A 24,219-nucleotide genomic window follows, 5' to 3' on the forward strand; every position below is an offset into this window, starting at 1 on the left:
TGAAGCTCGATCTAATCCTTGCGGCCGGATGAACTCTCTCCTGTCGGAATAAATGTCCAGGGCCCAAGCTTTTTCAGCGGCCCTATCGAGTCCACGTTCTTCATACACTCTAGCACTGGCTCCAATATATCCTGCGCAACTTCGTCGACCGACTGCCCAGCATCGATAACACAGATTTCATCATTATGTGGGAGATCTAACAGCGAGAGAAACAAATCTCTAACCCGTTTTTGCATGGAATCGGTCTCGTATCGCTCGACACCATAGCCGCCTCTCTTTGCCGCTTCTTCGGGAGATATACTAAGGAAGAGACAGAGATCGGGACGAGGTAAGCCTACCTCTGGTTGCCATGCCCAGTGAAGCGATAAATTGGGGTTTCCCTTGGCAGCAGAGTAGACAGCGCCGGAATATGAATAGCGATCCACGATGACCGTCGTTCCGTCAGCAATGTCCTTTTGAATGCTCTGGGCTACCTCCCATCTGTTTGCCGAGAAGAGCAAATGTATTGAATGGTCGTCCAATTGCGATTCGCCTCGTAGATAGCTATCAATTTGCTTGCCAATGGGCGTGCTTCGGTCTTCGACAGTCAGTATTGCATTCAGTGCATCTCGTAGAAAGCATAAGAAGAAATTACCTGGAAATCGAATGTATTTGGCCTTGTAGTTCATGCCCAACAGGCTCTTATACAGCAACTCGCACTGGCTGGACTTTCCCGCGCGGTCCAGTCCTTCCACCACCACCAAAGCCCCGCGCTTCTCCTTATCAATCGCTGATAAGTCCGCCATGTCGATGCAAAGTCAAGTGACTGACAATTAGACGGCAAGATAATAGTTGTCTTTATTTGTGGCTACTGTCAAGAGTGTGCAGGTGCTAAAGTCCCAGGCAGGCGGTCAATCGATGAATCGTTTTGTCCGACGGGGTTCGCTGGTTGGCAAAGATAAAAAAAAGAATCCACCAAGAAATTAATTCATCTCAAACTCTTATATCCGGTTCAATAGTATAGGGATTATCACACCCTTGCTATAACCCCTGAACCCTGGAAAAAGGGACCAGAATAACGACGGGATTTATTCGAGCAAAAATGGGAAATGAAATTGACCAGGATAATACTACCGGTACTCCGACTATGAGAAATCCCTTTGCGGCGGTGCATACCTCGCCGGGTGGCCTTGCTGCTCGCGTGGGCAAGTTCGTCTTGCCCGACAGAAAACCGATTCAGACTCCGCATTATATTACTATCACGTCGCGAGGAACTGTGCCGCACATATCACCGGATATAGTCAGGAATAGTACCGCGATTGGAAGTCTCTTCATCGGACTGGAGGATTGTACGTCCAGCTTCTCCGGCGCTCTCTTTTACTATTTGCAAACACTGACATCTGTCTTCTGGCCAGCGCAGTTCTGGACAAAGCTCCTCAAAAGATCCCTGTGTTGAATGTCCCTCAATCCCACCCACATGAATCGCGACTCCGCAAGTTCATCGCCGCGCAGGACGACGACATCCTTATTCTAGCTGCCCGCCGAGCTCAACCTGTCATAACCCCGCAAGCGAACACGGCGAACGCAGTCGCGATTATAACGTCGTCGGGATCATGGATTCTGGAGCACACGAAATGGCTGGATATGGTACCGAAACTGCGACCGGATATTGTTGTCGGTTTCGCGGATCTGGCGTACGGGCATACGCCGGGTGTGAAGAGGAGGGAGAAGATGGTTGATCGCACACATGCGTTCACTCGGGATGCGACGAGACATCTGTATCCCGAGTCGACCGATTCAACCGATGATAGTAGCGAGCTGAAGACTCCGCTATACTTTGCGCCCGTCCTCCCGCTCGAGAATACGCAGCAGGGACTCTATCTTCAAGACCTGGAAGATGAATTACGACCCCGGGTCTCGGGTCTGGCTCTCTACGAATCTGCGTCGTTGTGCATCATACCGGAATCCCTCGCCGATCTGCCGCGACTCTGTATCAGTGAGCCATGGGTACCGCAAGAGATCCTTCGCGATGTCGCGCTGGGCGCGGATTTATTCACCATCCCGTTCATTGGGGATTTATCGAATGCCGGTATCGCATTAGACTTCACCTTTACGCCGTCAAAACCAACAACAACGGAAACTCCTGCATCCGCACCGAAACCATTAGCATTCGACCTTTGGCACAAATCATACGGTACTGACATCGCCCCCATCTCTGAGGGCTGTCAGTGCTATGCATGCCAAAAGCATCATCGCGCATATATTCATCACCTCCTCTCGGCTAAGGAGATGCTTGCCTGGTCACTGCTACAGATCCACAATCATCATATAATGGATCAATTCTTTGAGGCTGTGCGTCAGTCTATTGCGAGTAATACGTTCGAGGCGGACGTTGCTGCTTTTGAGAGGGAGTATGAGTCGGCGTTTCCGAAGCAGACGGGGCAGGGACCTAGGTATTTCCTTCCTACTATCATGAATCATTGTCTAAGGGCTGTCTAACGTCGTGTAGGATACGAGGATATAATAGCTACGTCTCTGGCGCGGGCGAGCCGAAACGAAACGCGCCGGCCTATGGACGATTGAATGATGCCCTGGAGAAATATGCCGAGTCTCAGCAGTCTTCTGTCGCGACGCCGGATACAAATGCAGAGGGTTTGGAGAGGCATGGGTTTGCGGAGAAAAGTGCTGACCTTTGATACCACCCCTCCTCGAGATTCATTATCAAGATAGTCAACGTGTCGAGGGTTAGACATATTGTCTGAGCAATGATATTAATCAGCTAGAGTCTCATTTACATATCCCCCGCAAGCACATTCCACAACGTATTCATCTCCGCCTTCTCTTCCTCCGACCCTGGCTTCGTACCAGCTCCATATCTATGCCCAATCACACAAAGTAACCATACATCATTCTTAGTCTCGTTCAAGAACCGCTCCGTAGCCGATCCGCGAGGGTAGATGCGTCGCCACTCGTCCCAGATACGGAACGCCTCTTCGCCCCAAGCACGGAAACTGACTTCTTCGATGATGGTGGGTGTGGTTATTTCGCGGCCGCGGAAGGCACCCCATGTTACTGCCATGCCGGTACTTTCGCGTATTTCGAGGGGTTCTTCGTCTGCTGCTATGGCGGATGAGGCGTCTTCCGGTTGCGGGGAGGAGGATGCAGAAAGTAAAAAGGATGATTCGAGGTGGCCGGCTGCGTTGATGGCGAACCAGGAGAATTCTTCGCTGCCGTGTCTGAGAAGTGTGGGTTTGACTTTGTTTTGGTAATCGGAGTTGGGGCAGAAGAATTCAACAAATGACTTTTGGAAAACGAAACCTTCGCCTGGTGGTCCCCAGCCGAAGATGGGATGGTCACTTCGTACGCCGTTCACGGCTGGTTGTGATGCCAATGTCCACCAGTTCTTTTTCTCGATGATCTGTAGAAGTTGTGGCTTAATGATTTGTGTCTCTGCATTGAGGTTGGCGTCTTCAGCTGCACCTCCTTCGGACCAAGGAACAATGTATAGTTCTCCAGATACGTGTTTTCGGAAAAGAGTACCAATATCTTCTCTTGACACTGGGAAACCCCATAATTTTCTTGCTACAGTGGCGTTCACATGTAGAGAAGGACCGTAGCCGTCAATCTCACCAAAAGCAGGGGAACGGGAATCACCCCAACGTCCGTTAGGGAAATCATCCCACGTTGCTTCGCGACCCAAGGATCCGATGCCCTCTGAGATCTGCAGCTGAGTGCTTCGTGGAGGCGGATTCAATGCTGGCACACCGGCGCTAGAAGCAAGAGTTTCGTATGTGATAGATTTTCTCGATGAGTGTTCAGACTGTTGGTCTGTCGGTACATGCAGCTTTTCCACAATGACCCGATTGTGAGGACCAGAGTTGATGGAAGAGGCACGGCGGCGCGATACCAGTGTTTTGAGGTCTTTATTAGTTGAATCAACTTCCTCAATCGCAATACCATCTTCAATGGCATTATCATCGCTGGATGGTGGAATCAAATCACAGCGTTCCAGTATCAAGGTCACAGACTTCTCCAGGTTCAGTGTATAGAAATGGTATCCACGGTGTCCCGGGTTGGGCAATGCTTTGATCTGGTTCGCAATCTCGCTCACAATATCGACACCGACTTGCTTAACTCGCTCATCATCTGACCTGACTTGCTCAATTCGTGACATGATCGCAGGCGGGATATGAGCTCCGCTAAGTTTCGTCACTCTCGTCAAAATCTTGTAACCGTGAATAGGCATAAGACCGGGGATAATAGGTATAGTCTTGATCGCCCCGGAAGGGTGGTTTCGAAGTCTGTCCTCAAACGTCTGGTATGCTTCAAAGTCATATGTTAATTGAGTCATGATAAAGTCTGCGCCCGCCTGCACTTTTTCCACCAGATACGGTAGGTCCTTCTCAGGATCTTGAATATCTGTCTGCGACTCGCCGGGGTGACCTTCCGGGTACGCGGCGACTCCAATACAGAAGTAGTCGCCATATGTCTTTCTGATGTAGCGCACTAAATCTATAGCCCATGTAAAGTCCTTATTGCTATCGTCATCTCCGTCCATATTGTACTCCTCACTGCGGGGCGGGTCTCCTCGGAGCGCAAGGATATTTCTGATGCCGAGTGCTTTGGCCTGTTCCAAGGCTTCATCGATCAGACTTCTCGTCATGTTTGTGCACGTAAGATGTAGACATGTCGTTAATTGCAGTTGACGCTGGCAAATCTCGGCCAGTTCAAGAGACTTTGCTGCCGTTGTTCCTCCGGCACCCCATGTCACAGTCACAAAAAGCGGACGCAAAGCCTGGGCCATACGTTCGAGACGAGCTTGTAAGTTCACCGAGCCCTATGGAGACATAACAGCTTAGTTTATAATCTTCTCGAAATTGGTGCTAAAAGAGCCTACCATCTGTGTCTTCGGGGGAAAGAACTCCAACGAGAAATAGTTGGAGTCCGGCGGCAACGCCGCAATTTTCTCAGTGATCTTTTCCATCCTCAAGAAATGCGTTGTATCAAAGAAAAAGGTTGTTAATACAAATAAAAGATAGAAAAAAGGTATTAAAAAATGAAGAGAATAGCGTTGGTTGACACATGAGGGACCGGAAAAGAATCGTCAAGTGTGGGGCTCTTTCTTCCCCGCAGCGAAGCATTCCCGATAGTCCACATTACTCTGTTCTGCTCTCAATTCTGAGGTCATTAGTGTTTGCAATTGACTGATTGATACAACAGCTTTCAGCCTGTCTTCACACTGTGGTCCAACTCGGATTCTGTCAATCAGCCGTACGACCTTTTAAGAAGAAGAAGAAGACGAAATCGGAGCGTGAGAACATGTGGGGTTCGATTTATCGTGAAGATCATGACTGATAGCATTCGGAGTTTGACTACAGCGTGCCTAACTTGAAATGAAAACACTGAGAAGATTGATGATATATTTATGCTTTTGCCTCTTGAACTGCCAGTCTCTATAGCTCCTTGAAAGGCACTTCTCTCGCGGGACAATATATCAATTTAGGACCCTTGGACTTCGGAGTAGAGGATCCCCTAGTCTTATACCGTCAGCTACGAGATTTGAATTCGGAAATAATGGAGACTTTACTCTATATATTCGAAATCCAGATCACTACCGTGAGTCTGGTCCGAGCTTCAATGTTCGATGTTGCTTGTTCTTGATTGTAGTTGCTGATGGATGATAACGTTACTCGGTCGTCTCTATCCACAATGGAAGAGATCTTGCAATATACTGGTTGACAGGGAATTATGACGGGCAGCGTACCATCAATGGCTAGAATAAAAATCTCTATCATATCGCGAGTAGGAACAAGGCTGGCGGCCTCACCTAATTGACACTTATGAATTTGCATCAATTTTTATATATACCGCTGCGGGAAAGCTGATGCAAAATCTGCCGACACCTTTCAATGTTGGGCCCGGATCTTCAAATTCTCTTACACGGTGACCTGGCTTGAGTCTTCACATCTTCCATTGACAACAAATCAGCACATTAGCAAGAGTCTACATAGAAAATATAGTGTGTTGTCTGTACAAAAGAGATGTTCCAACTGATCTAGACCGCGATAGAGCTAAGACAGTTTAGGTTTAGTTCAAAAATTGTCCTAACCATAATTGGAATAGGACTCATTGTTGTACAGACAAACAACACAAACATCCAGTGGCTTCAGCGAATCGCGCAAAACGACGACGACAATCCTGAGTTTTGTACATAATCGTGTCGTTGATGATGAATAGAAAGGAGGAGAATCCTATTTATATCAGCTAACTCCAGAATACAACACGAAATTCTGGGCTAGGGGAAACGGAATCAGTTCGTCAATTCCATCCTCTTCTATCGCATCGTTACTGACGAGACATGCAGTGCCTGCCTCCAGGCATTTCGCAAAAATCTCGTTAAATCATAATATATACACAAGAAGAACGTTCTCCACCCGACGGCGCCTTTTGAAGTCCGTCTCTCCTCATTCTCCTCCATCCGAAGCATCAGCCGGCCTCCGCACACGACTCCAAAAATTCAACGACCGACTCCCCTCGTTCCTCCGCGGCTACACAGCCCCTCTTATCGGCGCACCTGCCACGCATATAACGTCCTTCCTCATCCTGCACGAAATCACCGCCGTTGCGCCTTTATTCGGTCTATTCGCTTTCTTCCACTACTCTGGTTGGACACCACTACTTTCGGGTGGCGATGATAGCTCGTTGAATGATGCCGTGCAGCGGTTCGGCAAATGGATGACCAAGAAGGGGTGGGTGGGTAGTGAAGATGTAGAGGCTGCACAGAATGTTTCTTCTACTTCTACAATTTCTACAGAGGATGGGGATAAGTCGAAGGTTCTGACGCAGCAAAAGGGGGCGCAATTGGTTTTACAGTTTGCGGCGGCATATGTGATCACAAAGGCATTGTTGCCGTTGAGGATTGTTGCGAGTGTTTGGGCAACGCCGTGGTGTGCGCGAGTCTTGCTCGTGCCTATTGGGAGGGGTATAAAGAGGGTTTTCCGGAGACCGTGAAAAATCGGTGCATAGTAGACTGTACATACGACAAAAGTCATATTGAAAAGATCTCTCTATATGCATGGCTTTTGGATATCTTTTATTTCTCTGTCGTACCGGGCGTCATTGACAAAAGCATTTAAGCCTTCTCGTAGATCCAGTCGAACTGGCTGTGCTTGTAGCTGATGACCTCACCCTCCTTGAACCAGAGAGCAATTTCCTTCTTGGCGTTCTCGACGCTGTCGGAACCGTGGCAGACGTTGCGGCCGACGTCCTATTCAAAGTTAATTGGGTAACGGTGCAATGGATGTCAGAACCACTCACGATGGCGTAGTCACCACGGATGGTGCCAGGGGCGGAGGCAAGAGGGTTGGTGGCACCGAGGATGGCTGCGAAATGTTAGTAAGTTTCTCCTGGCTAGTCAATTGATGGAAAACATACTACGACCGGTCTTGACGGCATCACGGCCCTCCCAGACCATGGCGACGATGGGGCCGCTCAACATGTCTGTATTTAATTAGCAATTGACTTTTTCTGACATCAAATAGTCGCAGTTGTAGAAAGACTAACAGGTAACGAGACCGGGGAAGAAAGGCTTCGAGGAGAGGTCCTCATAGTGCTTCTCGAGGAGCTCACGAGGAGGAGAGACCAACTTCAAAGCGGCGAGCTTGAAGCTATCGATTAAAAGAGGATTAATATAATTCTGAAAGTGGTATATTGGCACAACTCACCCACGGGACTCGAAGCGAGAGATGATAGGTCCAACGAGACCACGCTGAGTATTTGTTAGTCAATCAGGTTACAAAGAGAATGGATCAATGGCTTGAATATCGATCAGAGGAGGCCGGCCGTACCTGGACACCATCAGGCTTGATGGCAATGAAACTGGACGAGAATTAGCACCAGCTCCAAGTATCAGAACAAAATAGGAGGGGTAACAAGAGTTTTGTGGCGGTCAAGCATGACATGAACGCAAATGCATAAGGGGTGGAGGGGACAATGTAACTCACGTCTGCTCGTTAGACATTTTGGATGTGTGAGAGGTTTAGAAAAGGACTCTGAGATTGGAACAGTTGGTGAAGGACAGAATGCGCGGAGGAGAAGATGGGAGAGAGAGTCGAGAAAATTGTTATGGCGGACACAGAAGGAGCGGTGGGGCAGGAGGGGTACCGTGCTGGCCAACCAGTCAGTAGGTTAGTGCTCTCGACGTGTTCGACTAGCTGGCTGTCTCCGTTATTTTATGCGCTTGGATGGTGTCAAGCCATATACTGGCTTGCAATTGGTATTTGAGTCAATGTTGCTTGAGCTATCTTCGTGTAGTTGTGTTTATTCAATGCTCCAGTGTAGATTCTGATAAATACCGCTGTATTGTCAACTGGTAATACATTTACAGCGCCGATCGGGGTGTCTTGGCGGCGGTTGTTAGCGGCGGCAGCTTGGCTCTTGTTTATCTGGCAGCTTCCTCGTCCTATCTCACTCCCTGTCCCTTGCTACCAGTCACCGGCTGCTTTACTCGGTATCGCAGCTTCCTGTCTGACCTCATACAACATAAATGGGGTCCAGTGCAAACATATCGAGTTGCTGTTCTGCATATAGATGACTTTCAGCCTCAATCGTTCCTTCATTATCTATACGTCATGGCTGGGTATCGGCTTTTGAAGCAGCAGTTGACGCTGTTTCTGAGCTTCATTACCATTTTTGCTAGTTTTGTTTCACCAGTTGGTACGTGTCAATTATCTCTGGCTTTCAATAACTACTAAGTTCCATCAGTCAGCGTCAAGCACGAGAATTTCAAGACATGCTCCCAGTCCGGTTTCTGCAAGCGGAACCGAGCTTATGCGGATGAAGCTATCACCTCGGGGAGCAATTGGAAGACTCCATATGAACTGGATCCCTCGACCGTCGAATTGAAGGATGGCTATCTACAAGGTGTCGTGTTGAAGACCACGGCATCCGGCGAGAAGGTCAGGCTACCTCTCACCGTATCGTTCTTGGAGTCCGGTGCCGCCAGAGTCGTTCTGGACGAAGAAAAGCGGATCAAGGGAGAAATCGAATTGCGACACGATCGCAACATCCGGAAGGAGCGATATAACGAGGCTGAGAAGTGGGCCATTGTTGGCGGTCTGGCACCAAACAAGGCTGCTGCCTTCAGCCCTGAATCAGACACTGGTTATACCAAGGTCCAATATGGCCCCGAAAATCAGTATCAAATGGTTCTTCGCCATGCACCTTTTGAGATCAACTTCCAGCGCGACGGTGAGACTCACATCAAATTGAATGACCGAGGCTTGCTCAATTTGGAACACTGGAGACCTAAAGTAGATGTTCCAGAAGGGGAGACTGCGCCGGAGGATGAATCCACTTGGTGGGATGAATCATTTGGTGGAAACACTGACTCAAAGCCCAGAGGTCCCGAGAGTGTGGCCTTAGACATCACCTTTCCTGGATACGAGCATGTATACGGTATTCCGGAGCATGCTGACTCAATGTCACTGAGAGAGACACGGTAAGCACATTTCTTATCTGCACGCGACCTCACAGCTGACATTCTTCAGGGGTGGTTCTGGCAACCACGAGGAACCGTACCGATTGTACAACAGTGATGTTTTCGAATACGAGCTGAACAGCCCAATGACACTTTACGGTGCTATTCCTTTCATGCAAGCCCATCGCAAAAACTCATCTGTCGGCGTGTTCTGGCTTAATGCGGCCGAGACATGGATCGACATCATCAAAGCCAAATCTACTTCCAACCCTCTATCGCTAGGCCTTACCAGCAAGAAGACCACACAAACGCACTGGTTCTCTGAGTCGGGTCAGCTCGATCTTTTTGTCTTCCTTGGGCCTAACCCCCAGACCCTGAGCAAAACCTATGGAGAATTGACGGGATATACACAACTTCCACAACAATTTGCTATTGCTTATCATCAGTGTCGCTGGAACTACGTCACGGACGAGGATGTAAAGGAAGTTGATCGCAAGTTCGACCGGTACCAAATTCCGTACGACGTTATCTGGCTCGATATTGAATATACAGACGGCAAGAAGTACTTCACGTGGGACCCGATGACTTTCCCTGACCCGAAGGGCATGCAAGAACAACTAGACGAGTCGGAACGTAAACTTGTCGCTATTATTGATCCCCATTTGAAGAACGAAAAAGGCTACCCTGTCATCGACGAGCTCAAGAGCAAAGACCTAGGCATCAAAAACAAAGACGGAAACATCTACGACGGCTGGTGCTGGCCAGGCTCATCACATTGGGTCGACTGCTTCAACCCAGCTGCTATTTCCTGGTGGAAGGGTCTTTATTCCTACGATAAATTCAAGGGTACATTCCACAACACCTTTATCTGGAATGACATGAATGAACCGTCAGTGTTTAACGGCCCCGAAACCACCATGCCAAAGGACAACATCCATTACGGAAATTGGGAGCATAGAGATGTTCACAATATCAACGGTATGACAGTGGTCAACGCTACCTACCAGGGTTTAGTTGAGCGAAAGAAAGGTCAGCTACAACGTCCGTTCGTTCTGACAAGATCATTTTATGCTGGCACTCAACGAATGGGGGCTATGTGGACTGGCGACAACCAGGCTGAATGGGGTCACTTGGCTATGTCAATGCCCATGGTTTTGAACCAGGGTATTGCTGGTTTCCCCTTTGCTGGAGCAGACGTTGGTGGATTCTTCGGAAACCCTGATAAGGACCTTCTTGTGCGTTGGTATCAGACGGGTATCTGGTATCCGTTCTTCCGTGCTCATGCTCATATTGATACTCGTCGTCGCGAACCATACTTGACCGGTGAGCCTTATATGCAGATCATTAGCCAGGCGATTCGTCTCCGATACCAACTCCTTCCTGCATGGTATACAGCATTCCACGAGGCTTCCGTTAATGGGATGCCTATTGTGAGACCCCAATACTACGTCCATCCTAATGACGAGCAAGGCTTTGCCATGGACGACCAATTCTACCTAGCCTCGACTGGTATCTTGGTCAAACCTGTCGTTGTCAAGGACCAAGACTCCGTCGACATCTACCTGTCTGATACCGAGAAGTACTATGACTACTTTGACTACACGATCTACCAGGGCAGCGGAAAGTGGCACAAGGTCCCTGCTCCGTTGGACACAATTCCTGTCCTCATGCAGGGTGGCCATGTTATTCCTCGACGAGACCGCCCACGACGTAGTAGCGGGTTGATGAAGTGGGATCCTTACACTCTAGTCGTCGTGCTGGACGAAAATGGTTCTGCTGACGGCACTCTCTATGTGGATGACGGAGAAGGCTACGACTACGAGAAAGGCGGCTACATCCACCGTCAATTCACCTTTATCGATTCAACATTTGTCTCCGAAGACATTGGTACGAAAGGTCCCAAGACTGATGAATATCTCAAGTCAATGGCTGGTGTGCGAGTCGAGAAGATTGTCGTAGTTGGTGCGCCAGCAGAATGGGAGCAAAAGGACACTGTCACCGTCATTGAGGATGGAGCCAAGGGAGCTGTCAAAGCTTCTTTGCAATTTACACGCAGTGAGAATGGCAAGGCAGCGTTTGCTGTGGTCAAGAACCCTAACTTCGCTATTGGCAAGTCATGGAAGATCGAGTTTTAGGCGCATGCCCTATGACGATGTATTATATCATAGCCGCAATATAGCCAATTGATTGAATTTTCAAGATGGAAGCTTAACCATTTTTGCTACCGTAAATTTTAAATTTATGCCCGGACGTAAATAAGGCCATCGTAGACTGACAGCTCTGATTGGCTCTGTGGGGGGGATCGCCAGGAGTCCCAGCCCACTCGAATAGAAATTCGCGCCTGATTCTTCAGGCTTTTGCGGGCCGCGTTCAGTCAACAATTTCCTCAACTCCGTCTATTGTCCACGCTCTCTCATTTGCGCGCTCCGCAAAGTACGAGAGGGAACTTCTCATGATTTTGTAGTTGCTTTGTTGGTCTGCGATCACATTCAAGACTTCCTGCGAAATTGCCAATCGAACCATCMCCTGCCGTGAAACACCAACTGTCATCCCGAAGACTCCGGTGCCAGATCACCTTATAATCCGTGACATTATCAGCGTGATTGTTCAACTGCTCCTCTCTTTTCGTCTGCCCTAAATTTATTTCATATATCCAGTACTTGAGCGAAAAGAGAGACTTCCACAGCGACCATGTGGCTTCTCGATATTATACTAGAATATGGAGCGCCATTCTTGTATGAGCTACCCTCAAAGCATCAATTGACTACTTGTCGCTCATTTCTAACACTGTGCTCCATGACTGCAGCCTTATTACCGCGCCCATCACGTCCTATGCCGACCAAATCCACAGCATCTATAAGAGCAAGAACTCTGCCGGCTTCTCCTTGGACATTCCTTTGATCATGCTCATAGCATCGATTTTCAAGTACGTCGCTATTCCTTCAGAGATTCTATGGTGAACTAATGATAGTGTTTGTAGATTTTTCTACTGGTTCGGCTCATACTATGCGACTTCATTATTCGTCCAGGCCATCAATATGATATTCGTTCAATTGGTACTACTCAAAATCGCATTGACCAATAGACCGACTCCGGGCGCAAAGGATAGCATCGAGCATACGCCATTCAGTGGGCAGCGTCAGGATAATATGCTTATGGGGTTCACGCGTCCATACAACTTTTGGCGCTGGAGGAACGAAAAGCCGTATGTCACTTCCCTACAAAATGAGCGAAGGGTTGTATACTAACATGGTTGTGGTCAGGTACTGGACATTCCTGGGCTACTTCACCGGCGCCCTTTTCGTCATCCACGTCTTTCTCCCCTTCATCTCCCAAACAGAGACCTACACCAACCTCCTCGGCGTCGCCGGACTCACCGTCGAAGCTTTCCTTCCCGTTCCACAAGTCCTCGCCAACCAGCGCTCTCGTTCCTGCAAAGGTTTCCGGGTCTCCGTCCTGGGATCTTGGCTCCTCGGTGATGTAATGAAGATGAGTTATCTGTTCTATACGAAGGATATTATTCCCCCGGCATTCAAGTTCTGCGCCATCTTCCAGTGCATGTGTGATATGTACTTGGGTGTTCAGTATCTGATGTTTGGCACGGGGAAGGCTGCTTATGCGGCGACGGCGAATGGTGACCGATGGGGTGCGAATGAGAAGGATATTCATCTGGGTTGATTGTTTTTTTGAGACTTTACTACATCGTGTGGTTCCCTTGAATAACGGTTTGGAGGGTCAGGGAGTCAATATATAATATAGCATTTTGGATACATAGGTATATATACAATTAATGTGCATTTTACAGGTGCATTCGCTTTGTGTAGAATTTCTTCGGCGTTTATCGGATCTAAGATAATTTTATGCGTTTCTCCTCATACCGAACGGCGGGGATGACCCCGCATCATCATTTGACATCGATAAAGTCGACACTAGGACTTTCCTTTGCCATTTCAATTGACTACGTGACAGCACTGTATAATATATTGAAAATATGGTAGCTCCCAAGAAAACGATTCGAGTAGGCTATGTGCCAGGTACGTTGACTTCATCCTCGTTCGACTCAGAAAGGGAAAATTTAATTAACAAACTCAAGAACATTACCTCGCACCCCTCCATCTCGCAATTTGCGACCCCTCCTACGCGGACCTCCCTTTTGAGCTGGAGCTTATCTCATTTCCCTCCGGAACAGGGCATATGATCACATCCCTCCGCTCCAACGAGATTGATATCGGTATCGGTCTGACAGAGGGCTGGATCGCGGGGTTGACAGGCAAGCAGCAATTGGAAGCCAGCAAGGCTGCAGGTGACGATGGCGGGTATAGAATTGTTGGGMAATGGGTTGAAACACCATTGCGCTGGGCAATTGTGACTGGCAGGAATAGAGAGAATATCAACGGGGTTAGCGATTTGAAGGATTCGCGTGTTGGCGTGAGCAGATTGGGGAGGTGAGCATCAACCGACTTCATTTCCAGGGTTCGACCTCCGTAACTGATGAGAACAGTGGATCACATATAATGTCCTTCGTCCTCTCGCAACAACAAGGCTGGGCGGTCGAAAGCCTCAAACCCGCCATTCTCGGTCCCTTCGCCGATTTGAGAGAAGGCGTCTCATCAAGCGGCGCATCCCAAAAGGCGGACTTCTTCATGTGGGAGCAGTTCACTACAAAGCCATACTTTGATCCCGTCGTGCCATCGACGACTCCGCCGCCGCTTAAGAAGATTGGTGAGATATATACGCCCTGGCCCTCGTGGCTTATTGTGGCGTCTACAAGGTCGTTCCAGACACCGGAGAGCGATGAGACGCTGCAGGCCTTGTTCGGCCTGCTTGATAAGGGTATTGCTACGTTTGAGAGCAAGACAGAGGATGTTATCAAGTTGCTCGGTACAGGGGACTTTAAATGCACATATGCCGAAGAGGATGCGAGGAAGTGGTTGGAAGCGACACGATTTGTCAAGACTACAAGGGGTTTGAGTAGCGAGATTGTGCAAAAAACGGTTGATGTGTTGAAAATTGCGGGGGTTATTGATCCGGATCTGCCTCTCAGTGATGCTGTGCAGAGGGTTACTGGTGTTTCCAGATAGATTCATACATTGGTGATGTAGGATTACAGCAGAGAGGTAGGCATAGCACTGAATACAGCCCTATTGATAAGCCTCCAGTCTCTAAATGAAGATTTCATTTCACCCCCGGTGCAAATTGTACCGCGTACAGCCCACTGCGATAGCGATAAAACGGACCAAACAACACATTATTAATCTAAATTTCCTATTTGGGTAAGTATAGGGCTTGTTTGACCGAGCTTCGGTGGAAAGCCTCGGCGGAAGTCAGCTCGACCGACATCTATCGCCCCTTTATCTCAAGCAGCTGAGGTGATTTAGCAAAAGAATAAAAGTGAACGGCTTGTAGTAGAAATGCCTTTCAATTTTGATTATTAATTCTGGATTGAAGGATGAGTTTCCATCCCGTTCGGGCCGATCATCTGTGTACTCGGTCAAACCCTAACTACGATCTTTAGCAAGTAGTATAAAGGTTGTTCTTCTGCTACTATTTTCGAAGCCATAGAAGCAAATTACGCGTGACTTTGAAACATATCTAGGTCTCGTGCCTCTCTCCATCTTCCATCGAAGATCGTCATTCCTTTGAACAGAACCGGCATCGAATTTTCAAACATCATGACGGCTACTCATTTTCCCAGACAAAGCCTGGACAATCCAGACGTGGAAAAGACCACTGAAACAGCAGATACAGAAACCGCAACCAAGGAGACGGAGTCTACTGAGACTGCAACCGAAAATGCCGAATACCCAAGTGCCTTCAGCTTGGCGTTGATTACAATGGCTGTGATGTTTAGCGTTTTCTTGAGTGCTCTTGACCAGGTAAGATCGTCTTTTGAGAACGGCAGCAGAGTCAAATTAACGTATTGACTAGACCATCGTCGGTACCGCAATTCCCAAAATCACAGATGAATTTCATAATCTTAGTCAAGTATCATGGTTCGGAAGGTGAGGCAAATCGAAGCAATTGTCTGCATGGGTACTTATCAAGATCCAGTGCCTACTTCATGACATTCGGCGGCTTTCAAACCTCCTGGGGCAAAATATACACCTACTACAATCTCAAAATCGCATTCTTGATCTCCGTCTTCGTCTTTGAAGTAGGCAGTCTAGTGTGTGGAGTCACTCCCAACACGATCGGTTTCATATTCGGTCGTGCCATTGCTGGTCTCGGTGGTGCTGGCATGTCGACAGGCGCCTTTACTATCATCGCCTTCTCAGTCGAGCCGCGACGCAGACCGGCATTCATCGGCATTACGGGAGCCACTTACGGATTCGCTGCGGTCGTCGGGCCCCTGCTTGGTGGCGCATTCGCCGATAAAGTCAGTTGGCGTTGGTGTTTTTATATCAATCTGCCTCTTGGTGGGGCTGTTGCACTTATCATTCTCCTCTTTTTCCACACTCCAAGCCAGGCGAAACCAGTTTCGGCTACATGGAGAGAAAGGTTGCTTCAGATGGATCCCGTGGGCGTGATACTTTGCATGGCCTCCATCATCACTTTCATCATGGCCTTTGAGTATGGCGGACAAACCAAGCCATGGAATAGCAGCGTGGTCATCGGCCTAATCGTCGGGTTTGTCTTGATCACTGCTGCGTTCATTGCCTGGGAATACTTCCAACAGGAACGTGCTATGATTGTTCCACGCTTATTCAAGAAACGATCCATTTGGGCCGGCTCTCTGTACCAATTCTTCTTCGCCGGAGCATACTTCCTTATCCTCTACTATCTCCCCATCTACTTTCAAAGTATTCAGAACGTGGACGCCATCGAGTCCGGTGTACGGAATCTGCCTATTGTCATTACAATTAGCTTCGGAGTAGCATTGGGAGGCTTCCTCGTCGGCAAAACAGGCTGGACGGTACCTTTCATGGCGGCTGGAGCGGCAATTAGTGCTATAGCATTTGGACTTTTTCGACTTCTTGACTTTGATACCAGCACGGGTAAATGGATTGGGTATCAGATACTGGCCGGCGTTGGTGTCTCTGTTCCCTTTCAGATTACAATAAATATCGCCCAGGCTAATGCCAAAACTGCCGATATATCGAAAGTTACTGCTATGTTGTTCTGTAAGTGTTTTCTTTTGTCTTAAACCCGAGAAGGGTTTGTTAGATGTGCATTCTGACTATGACTATGCAGTCTTCCAGATCATCGGAGGAGCCTTCTCACTTGCAGCTGCACAGGCAGCGTTCCTCAACACAGTCATCAAAACCGCGTCGAGCGTCGACCCTAGCCAGCTCATAGCCTCAGGTGCGACACAGCTCCGACTCATTTTCACCGCCGATCAGCTTCCTATTGTGCTTGATGGCTACCTAGCCGGTGTCAGAGCGGCATTTAATATTTCCATCGCGATGATGGGTGTTTCGTTCTTGGCTAGTTTCTTGAGCTCGTTTAAGAATTTGCATGAGCAGAAGGCGGAGGACGATGATGGGTCGAAGAGGGATGTTGTTGTTGGTATGGCTTAATTGTATTCGCTCAGGGGCCTTACGAGTGTCGAATTGGGCGTGATCGGATAGGGTGAGGTCTGTGATAGATGATGTCAAAGACATCATGTACTGTTCCAAGATTTAGACATTTGTCATTTGTTTTTTAATCTTTCAGGGTATGGGATATTAGATTTAGGAAATTATTTGGGAAGGAGCAGTTCTTTGACCCAGAACTGCTCCAGAAAAAAATCCAAGTCCTTTGTATATCATTCGATATAAATATAATTTTTTCCTATGAATTATGGCTATTAATTATAATCATACAACACTATCAAACTCCTCAAGACCAAACTCATTATCCCTCCCCCGTACCAAGCTATCAAAAAAGTCCAGATCAATATCCTGAAACGATAGCGGAATATTGTCTGTTGCTGCCAAGTCATCATCCAGATCTTGAAACACCATCGAAATGTACGGACATTGCTCTGGTACCTGACTAGTCGCTGACGATTGGTACATGTTTCCTCCATGCACTGCATTTGGCTGTAATGTGTTCATGATCTCTGGGACAGCTGGGATTTGTCGTGTTATTTTGATCATGCCTAGATAAGGAATGTTTATACACACCGAGTCCTCGAAGTCGCTGCTATGAGTATCGAAGTATTCAGACTCCTGTTGATAGTGGCTGAGGCCGGTTGTAATGATATAATTCTGCCCAGATGCCGCATCGGCCTCAATGCTAAGCAAACAGCGCAGTAGATTGATGCCCTTTCGCTGAGATTCCTCGAAACCCTTTGCCGAGGCCCGCTCGATGAGACGAAGGACCTGTTTCATCGTGGAACGATCACTGAGACGTTGATGCGGTGTGAGTAAATGCGGAATTGCACTTGACATCTTTGTCGTATCTTGAGGACTGCGATGGTTGCCAAGGTAGACAAGTAGCAAAGTCATCGAGGCCATCAAGACGAAATAATCAATCCGTTGACAGAAAAAGGATAAGTTGTTGGAGCTTAAGAGAATGATAAACCGCGTCAGGACCTCTCGACTGGCTTGAATGCAGGCGATCTTCGAGTATTCATAGTTCGTATCGCCAAAGTCCGACCACAGCAGATAGGGTAGATGAAGTTGGTTGAGTAGGTTATAATAAATTAAAATGTCCATCAGAATGGTTGTATCTTGGAAGCCGGCAACAACCTCTCCCTTTTCACCCGAACTGGCATTCGGTGGGGATGGAAGCCAGAATCTATTCGGCATATCGCGGGCTACCTGGAGTAACTGCCTGTCAATCTCTCGAGTGGTTTCATACTCCTCGGCGAATGCATGCCGCTTGTCGCGCTCGATGATTTGAGATGCGACCTGCACCTGGAATCGCTCGAGTTGGTCGATTGATTTATTGTTGGCGAAGCTTTTGTGTAATGCTGTCGGCGTGTCTATATTGCTTTGAGGGAGCCCCAGCATCATTGAGTAGAAGGTGTCAAAGTAGAGTACACGGAACCAGAGTTGATGTAAATCTACCTTCCTCTTGGAGTCAATAAGTGGCAGTGGTGGAATTTGCGGGCGATCGAGACCGAGCAACTGCCCAAGACTCAATGCTCTGCGAAAGGCAAGCCATGCGCTTCGAAGATTGCCACCATTGGCGTGAAAGCATCCTTCAAGAAGGACACATTGAAGTCCATCAACCGTTGCAACTAGACTTTCCTTAGTCATGACCAAAGTGGTGACTGTATCTAGTAATCGTTCTATGATTTTCTGGGGTGGCTCAGACATCTCAATGTTTCTTTCATCAGCATGTATGTCCTGTAGTAAATTAGCCAGCAGAAGTATGTGTCTCGCCAGAATGATTGGATGAGAGCTGGCTGGTGGAATGTCGGCGACCTGTCTCTTTAATATCTCTTCATTATGGTCTAGTTCTTCCCGTGGTCGTGTATGTAGTTGCAAAACAACCAAAAAGCAGCCTGAAGTGGTTTTGCATATAGTATCGATATCATGTTGCGCTGGAAAGGCAGCACGAAGTGTTTTGGAGAGCTCGGTAAGCTTGTGAGCCCTGTAGAGCGCGTGATGGTCATCATGGGTTGAGCCCCGGGATGATTCCGGAGTTAGCAGAGCGTTAGGCTCAGAAATAGTATTCGCTGTAGAGTCATGATTCGGCGCTATCTCAGAAGACGAAGGAGGAGCATAATCCTCCAAAAACTCCTGGCCGACACAGGGCGTGCGACGTCTCCGACAGGCAACACAGACTGTGGAGTTATCGTTGACCGCAGAAAACGAGCATTTCACTTTTCGGCGCTTGCACTCCCAGCAGCTCCGTGTTCCTTTGCGGACTTTTCGCTGCTTGACGGGATACTCGTACCCGGTCGAAATGGGGTCTCGGTGCTGTATGGTATCCATCGTATCCCCCTGGACTATGTACACAATAAACTATTGATCATTTCACAAAGCGGATACCTTCGATGTGATATGTTCTTTCAAGGCGGTTGAAAATTATTGACTTGCAAAGCAGCTGGGGCGAGATTGGGCTTCGACCGAGATTATGTTTTCCACCGAGGCCTCGGCGGAACCCTCGGCCCAATTACGAACATTGAAGCCCTAGTTCGGAGCATTCACTAACATTAACTTTCCTGCTTATCAATTCTACTCTTAGGTAGTTCTACATCATAGGGCTATGTTAAACATGAAGCTATTTGTATCAGTGGCGAACTATATAACACGTTTTTGTAACTATTGAACTAGCTAGATAGACATTCTGGACTCGACAGGATATAACGAGATGATTCAAGGGCGACGGTCCAGTACTGAGGCAATCAGTCTAAACCAATGATCTGCTGTCCACTGGGTATACGACTTTCATATTCCAACACCAACTTGATGTCTTTGCCTGGTTTGAGGGTAATATTCCATTTGATCTGACCGTTCTTTCCTAGTAGAACATCTCCCTTGCCGTTTTCTCCCTTCTTCAACAGCTCTTTTAGATCTGCCGTATCGTTCTCCTTATCCAGTCCCTTGGGCTCAATAATGTTGATGCGGAGATTTTCATCCTCACTGACGGGAACCTGATCAAAGACGGTAATCGAGACAGCATTCTTCTTGGTGTTTTTGATCCAACAGCTACGCGTGAAAATAGCGGAGTCCTCCTTGCTAAAGAATCCCGTGGTGGCTCGGCGCGCAGWCGGTTTAGCATACGATACCAACACGGACGGATCAACACCAAGAGATAGGTCGATAAATTGGCGTGGCTCGCAGCTCGAGAGGGTTGTCGAACCCAAGAATGTGCCATCAACAGTCATACCGGCCTTACCCCGAAGCAGACTGACCGATGTGGTGTTGGTAATTCGCGCTTTGAGGAAGGCTGCGCGTCGGAGCTTGGGAATCAGCACATGTGAAAGTGTCACCGATGTTAAATGAAGCTCAGCAATGACATGGCGTCGCTGAACTGCAGATGGCTCCAGTGTACGCTGTCCTGGGAGATCATATGTCGTAGTAAGACCGTAGTCTTGACGAACAGAATCTTGGTGTGCAATTGAAAGATTCTCTAAGATCATCGTCATGGCATCACCGTCGTCCTCGGAATCATTGTCTGACTCGGGCTTTGCCTCTTGATTTTCCGCTCTGGAAAGTAGTCTTGGATGGGCTCTACCAAGTGGCGCAGGTGGTGGAGGAGGTGCTGATCTCAAATGATCCGCGAAAGGTGGTTGCACTTGTTGTTGTTGTTGTTGTTGTTGCACTTGCCGCAGCGGTGCTGCGCTTCCAAATAGCGATACCGCAGTGTTACTCACTGAACCAAAACCGCCGGTAGTGTTGGTAGTGTTACCGAAACCTGTAGGAGCAGCACGCGCGGAAGCACTAACTAGTGGTACGTTGAGATCTTTTTTAATCTTCCTATGAACGAACGCCGAAGGGTTGTTCGCCATAATCTCTTTTCTACTTTGCATACTGCTGTCAGAAATACCGTTCTTCAAAGTCACTCCGAACGCACTTCCGAGTTTCACATGCCAAGGTTCGAGTATTGGAATTTTCTCTTCTAACCCAGAGAAAGAAGTTTGCGAAGTCGAAAATGTTATTTTAGCATTCTTCCATGTCTCGGAAGTTGTATTCTCGAACTCCGCTCTGTATACCAAATCAGCCGAGGACTTTGGTGTGCTGATTTTCAACTCGTAGCGAGGTGCCCATCTAGCACCAGGTACGACATATGTAAGACGAAGGTTGATAGAATCCTCATCAAGCGGCTTGGAAGGTTTAGAATCGGCACTTGCTTCGGTGACTGATGTCATAGACTGTCTCCTGCTTGGGCCAGGCGTAAAGTCTGATGAACGATCAAGATGAACGATAACCTGACCCACGTTATTTGTCCAGAATCTGCGACGTTGTTGAATTATACGCCGTTTTTCCAAGAGCTTCTGCTGCTTTTCGCGTTGTTTCTTCTCTTTTTGTCGACGGATATCACGCGAGGCAGCATCTCTTGCTTTTTTGAAGGCTGCCTCAGCACGATTGAACTTTTCACGAGCACTTGACACTTTCTCAGTCCAAAGAGTAATATTTGTGGACGATCCCTGATATGTTTTGCTCTCCGACGTGCGTTGCTCTCGATAGACAGCCAAAAAGTCGGACATTTTTGCAACGTCCACCTCCTCGGGTTTAATGCTTTGGCCGTAGTGGTCCAGAAAGCCAAGAACCTTGACAGCGGTGTCCTGGCTATTTTGAAACCCGGCCAAAGTTTGCTCTGCAGCTTGTAGCTCTGACTTGGCAGTATTGACAGCGCTCTTGTCGACTCCGTAGTCATCATCAGAGAGCTTTGAGTCATCGTCGGAATCAAGATCAACTTCTTCTACAAGATCAGGATATTGATCCTCGAACTGCTGCTTCCGAGGGATAGTTTCTGTTTGAATATCGGTGATGGTAGCCAGGCCGTAACCCTCTACTCGAACAGAGTCCGGGTCAATACTAGGATCGAGTCCCAGAATGGTGATTTCATTTGCACCAGACTAATAAAATGTTAATTTGTGGGCTCATTCGTCGTACAGATTTTGGGGATCTACTAACTTTGATCTGGATGCCTTCAATCTCCCTAGTGACAGTGGCCGTATTCGGCGCGAAGGTCACCGACTTGGTAGGCAGATTTGTTATATCAATCTCAGACGTATGAACGGTGACTTGAGATTGAGACATGTTGACTCTTTCCTTTCTTGCTTTTTTTAATAAGAAATGATTTGATGATATGTGGGTACGAATGAAGACAATTATACACGAAGAAAATACAAAATAGTGTCAGTCAACTATATACACAATTGACAGGGTTTTGTACACTCGCAAATAGCTACTTGCGACAAAAGAGTATTTAGTATTCGCAGTATATGATAGAGATGAAAGAATGAAGCGAGAGAAAAGAGAGAGAAGGCAGCCTTTATAGGGGTAATTGGCTGTAGGCAGCAACTAGCGGGTGCGCCTCGTTGCCTGGATGCCTGAGGATATACTTCAGCCTTGGACAAACACGGTCATAATGGGCTCAGCCTGCAAAGTAAATTGGAGTCAGAATACAAGACGAATCTTCAAAGTCTTCACAGATGCTTTTGTCGAGGAAGTGAGTGATGGAAATACGGATGCCTGAATATAGAAAGAATTACCAGAATGGGCCTTAGGGTCATTAGGGTTGTGATCTCATCATCTGGCTGATTAATCCATCGGAAGGAACAGCGGCGGGGAGGGKTTTCGCCGCTCCATTTTCTTTGCGCGCGCCCAGGTACATTTCGTTTTCTGTCTTTCATAGAATCGTTTCGTTTTTATTTCTTCGTACTGTTGATTCCGAGACGATCAAAAGGCATATATATATCGTCTTTATAGAATAACACTGCATCATGAGCTATTCCAATACTGTCCCGCAACTGCCGACTCCCGCTCACATCCAAGCGGACTCGATGCTGGCCCGACGCTTCGGTAAGGAGACGGTGAACTACTTTGGAGGTCTGTCGCATTCGTCTTTTGTTTTCGAGATTGGGGAATTATGAACTGATATATCACGATAGGCTCCCCGTTGAATCGCCTCTCCTTTCTCCGAACAGACCATGCCTTCCTCAGTGCTGCCGTGAAGCACCCATCGACCCGCTTCGTTCTGCTTAAAGACCTGGCACCCTTGATTAAGGGCCCTAACTCATTATACCATGCCGAATACAAGGATGTACAGAAACTCGTACCCCCAACCGTTTTCGATAAATCTGAAGAGGAATTGATTAAAGATTTTGACTCGCGCATCACGAAGCCAGACCTGGTCTTTTTGGGCGTTGACGAAAGCGCGGCGGATAGTGTGCAGACTGATGAGAAGCTATTGCAATGGACTATCTATAAAGGCCGGCCGTACTTTGCGCTGGACGTTAGTGAGAAAGGCACCGATGAGCAGAAGACTGAGGCCAAAACGGTTGTAGAGGAGCTTGCGGCAAGAGGGATTACTCCATTCACTACTCGTCAACATTTGCTGCAGCCGCCAAATGACGGTACGTATGCGAACTTTGCTTATCACGTTTCATTACTGATCAAATTGTCTAGGCGCTATCTATGCCCAGGCGCGTGCTTATATGGACTGGAACAACCGCAACAAGTTCTGCGGAACATGCGGTCAGCCCACTCTCTCCGTCAACGCAGGCACAAAGCGTGCATGCCCACCCACCGATAAGGCATTAGCGGCAGAGGGCAAGAACCCCGAAAAGCAACCCTGTTCAACCCGTACTACCATCTCCAACCTTTCGTTCCCTCGTACCGACCCCACCATCATCGTCGCAACCCTTTCTGCCGACGGTAAGCGACTTTTGCTCGGCCGCTCCAAACGTTTCCCACCATACTGGTACTCGACTCTGGCCGGGTTCATTGAGCCAGGTGAGTCTGTCGAGGACGCTGTCCGCCGAGAGGTCTGGGAAGAGGCAGGTGTTACACTCTCTCGAGTCGTCATCCACTCCACACAMCCCTGGCCATMCCCCGCCAATCTCATGATTGGCGCCATTGCGCAAGTCAGTGATCCAGCGCACGAAACCATTAACCTGGAACACGACCCTGAGCTGGAAGATGCCAAGTGGTTCACCATTGCTGAAGTTGAAGAAGCACTGAAGAACGGTGCGAGTATGCTCGGCGAACCTCCAAGCAAGGATTACGTCGAGGGCAACCTGCGACTGCCCCCGGTCACGGCTATAGCGAACCAATTGATACAAGCGGCCATCAACCAGGAGTATATTGGTGACAAGCTTGCCAAGATGTAGACTACCAGATATATAGATATTATATAGAGACCTTTATGATATTGAT

At 48.1% G+C, this 24,219-nt stretch overlaps 11 protein-coding genes across 11 annotated transcripts; 6 read left to right on the plus strand and 5 right to left on the minus strand.

Moving 5' to 3' along the window:
• Nucleotides 1-11: 11 nt before the first annotated feature.
• On the minus strand, nucleotides 12-785 carry BHQ10_007580 (uncharacterized protein; the record flags this gene model as incomplete). The annotated part of the gene is made up of 2 exons (XM_040880291.1): nucleotides 12-577; nucleotides 635-785. The coding sequence occupies 2 exons, from the start codon at nucleotides 783-785 to the stop codon at nucleotides 12-14; spliced, it is 717 nt and encodes a 238-aa protein (XP_040736083.1).
• A 296-nt stretch (nucleotides 786-1,081) lies between these two features.
• Nucleotides 1,082-2,675, plus strand: BHQ10_007581 (uncharacterized protein; the record flags this gene model as incomplete). Its single annotated transcript, XM_040880292.1, has 3 exons — nucleotides 1,082-1,328; nucleotides 1,400-2,432; nucleotides 2,489-2,675. The coding sequence occupies 3 exons, from the start codon at nucleotides 1,082-1,084 to the stop codon at nucleotides 2,673-2,675; spliced, it is 1,467 nt and encodes a 488-aa protein (XP_040736084.1).
• A 95-nt stretch (nucleotides 2,676-2,770) lies between these two features.
• On the minus strand, nucleotides 2,771-4,963 carry BHQ10_007582 (uncharacterized protein; the record flags this gene model as incomplete). The annotated part of the gene is made up of 2 exons (XM_040880293.1): nucleotides 2,771-4,816; nucleotides 4,877-4,963. 2 exons carry the CDS (start codon nucleotides 4,961-4,963, stop codon nucleotides 2,771-2,773), a joined length of 2,133 nt encoding a protein of 710 aa, XP_040736085.1.
• Nucleotides 4,964-7,111: 2,148 nt separating this feature from the next.
• On the minus strand, nucleotides 7,112-7,999 carry BHQ10_007583 (uncharacterized protein; the record flags this gene model as incomplete). The annotated part of the gene is made up of 7 exons (XM_040880294.1): nucleotides 7,112-7,246; nucleotides 7,297-7,361; nucleotides 7,414-7,479; nucleotides 7,543-7,646; nucleotides 7,704-7,747; nucleotides 7,827-7,857; nucleotides 7,983-7,999. 7 exons carry the CDS (start codon nucleotides 7,997-7,999, stop codon nucleotides 7,112-7,114), a joined length of 462 nt encoding a protein of 153 aa, XP_040736086.1.
• A 610-nt stretch (nucleotides 8,000-8,609) lies between these two features.
• On the plus strand, nucleotides 8,610-11,592 carry BHQ10_007584 (uncharacterized protein; the record flags this gene model as incomplete). Its single annotated transcript, XM_040880295.1, has 3 exons — nucleotides 8,610-8,694; nucleotides 8,743-9,478; nucleotides 9,528-11,592. 3 exons carry the CDS (start codon nucleotides 8,610-8,612, stop codon nucleotides 11,590-11,592), a joined length of 2,886 nt encoding a protein of 961 aa, XP_040736087.1.
• Nucleotides 11,593-12,148: 556 nt separating this feature from the next.
• Nucleotides 12,149-13,135, plus strand: BHQ10_007585 (uncharacterized protein; the record flags this gene model as incomplete). The annotated part of the gene is made up of 4 exons (XM_040880296.1): nucleotides 12,149-12,192; nucleotides 12,264-12,383; nucleotides 12,438-12,662; nucleotides 12,721-13,135. 4 exons carry the CDS (start codon nucleotides 12,149-12,151, stop codon nucleotides 13,133-13,135), a joined length of 804 nt encoding a protein of 267 aa, XP_040736088.1.
• A 313-nt stretch (nucleotides 13,136-13,448) lies between these two features.
• On the plus strand, nucleotides 13,449-14,538 carry BHQ10_007586 (uncharacterized protein; the record flags this gene model as incomplete). Its single annotated transcript, XM_040880297.1, has 3 exons — nucleotides 13,449-13,491; nucleotides 13,551-13,902; nucleotides 13,959-14,538. 3 exons carry the CDS (start codon nucleotides 13,449-13,451, stop codon nucleotides 14,536-14,538), a joined length of 975 nt encoding a protein of 324 aa, XP_040736089.1.
• A 591-nt stretch (nucleotides 14,539-15,129) lies between these two features.
• BHQ10_007587 (uncharacterized protein) lies at nucleotides 15,130-16,974 on the plus strand (the record flags this gene model as incomplete). The annotated part of the gene is made up of 4 exons (XM_040880298.1): nucleotides 15,130-15,333; nucleotides 15,386-15,459; nucleotides 15,509-16,578; nucleotides 16,649-16,974. The coding sequence occupies 4 exons, from the start codon at nucleotides 15,130-15,132 to the stop codon at nucleotides 16,972-16,974; spliced, it is 1,674 nt and encodes a 557-aa protein (XP_040736090.1).
• A 279-nt stretch (nucleotides 16,975-17,253) lies between these two features.
• Nucleotides 17,254-19,323, minus strand: BHQ10_007588 (uncharacterized protein; the record flags this gene model as incomplete). Its single annotated transcript, XM_040880299.1, has 1 exon — nucleotides 17,254-19,323. The coding sequence occupies one exon, from the start codon at nucleotides 19,321-19,323 to the stop codon at nucleotides 17,254-17,256; it is 2,070 nt and encodes a 689-aa protein (XP_040736091.1).
• Nucleotides 19,324-19,736: 413 nt separating this feature from the next.
• BHQ10_007589 (uncharacterized protein) lies at nucleotides 19,737-22,098 on the minus strand (the record flags this gene model as incomplete). Its single annotated transcript, XM_040880300.1, has 2 exons — nucleotides 19,737-21,914; nucleotides 21,973-22,098. The coding sequence occupies 2 exons, from the start codon at nucleotides 22,096-22,098 to the stop codon at nucleotides 19,737-19,739; spliced, it is 2,304 nt and encodes a 767-aa protein (XP_040736092.1).
• Nucleotides 22,099-22,784: 686 nt separating this feature from the next.
• On the plus strand, nucleotides 22,785-24,173 carry BHQ10_007590 (uncharacterized protein; the record flags this gene model as incomplete). Its single annotated transcript, XM_040880302.1, has 3 exons — nucleotides 22,785-22,890; nucleotides 22,953-23,417; nucleotides 23,470-24,173. The coding sequence occupies 3 exons, from the start codon at nucleotides 22,785-22,787 to the stop codon at nucleotides 24,171-24,173; spliced, it is 1,275 nt and encodes a 424-aa protein (XP_040736093.1).
• Between the last annotated feature and the right edge of the window lie 46 nt (nucleotides 24,174-24,219).

This window comes from Talaromyces amestolkiae (assembly GCF_001896365.1).
Source record: "Talaromyces amestolkiae strain CIB chromosome Unknown scaffold16.1, whole genome shotgun sequence".
Lineage (NCBI taxonomy): Eukaryota > Fungi > Ascomycota > Eurotiomycetes > Eurotiales > Trichocomaceae > Talaromyces > Talaromyces amestolkiae.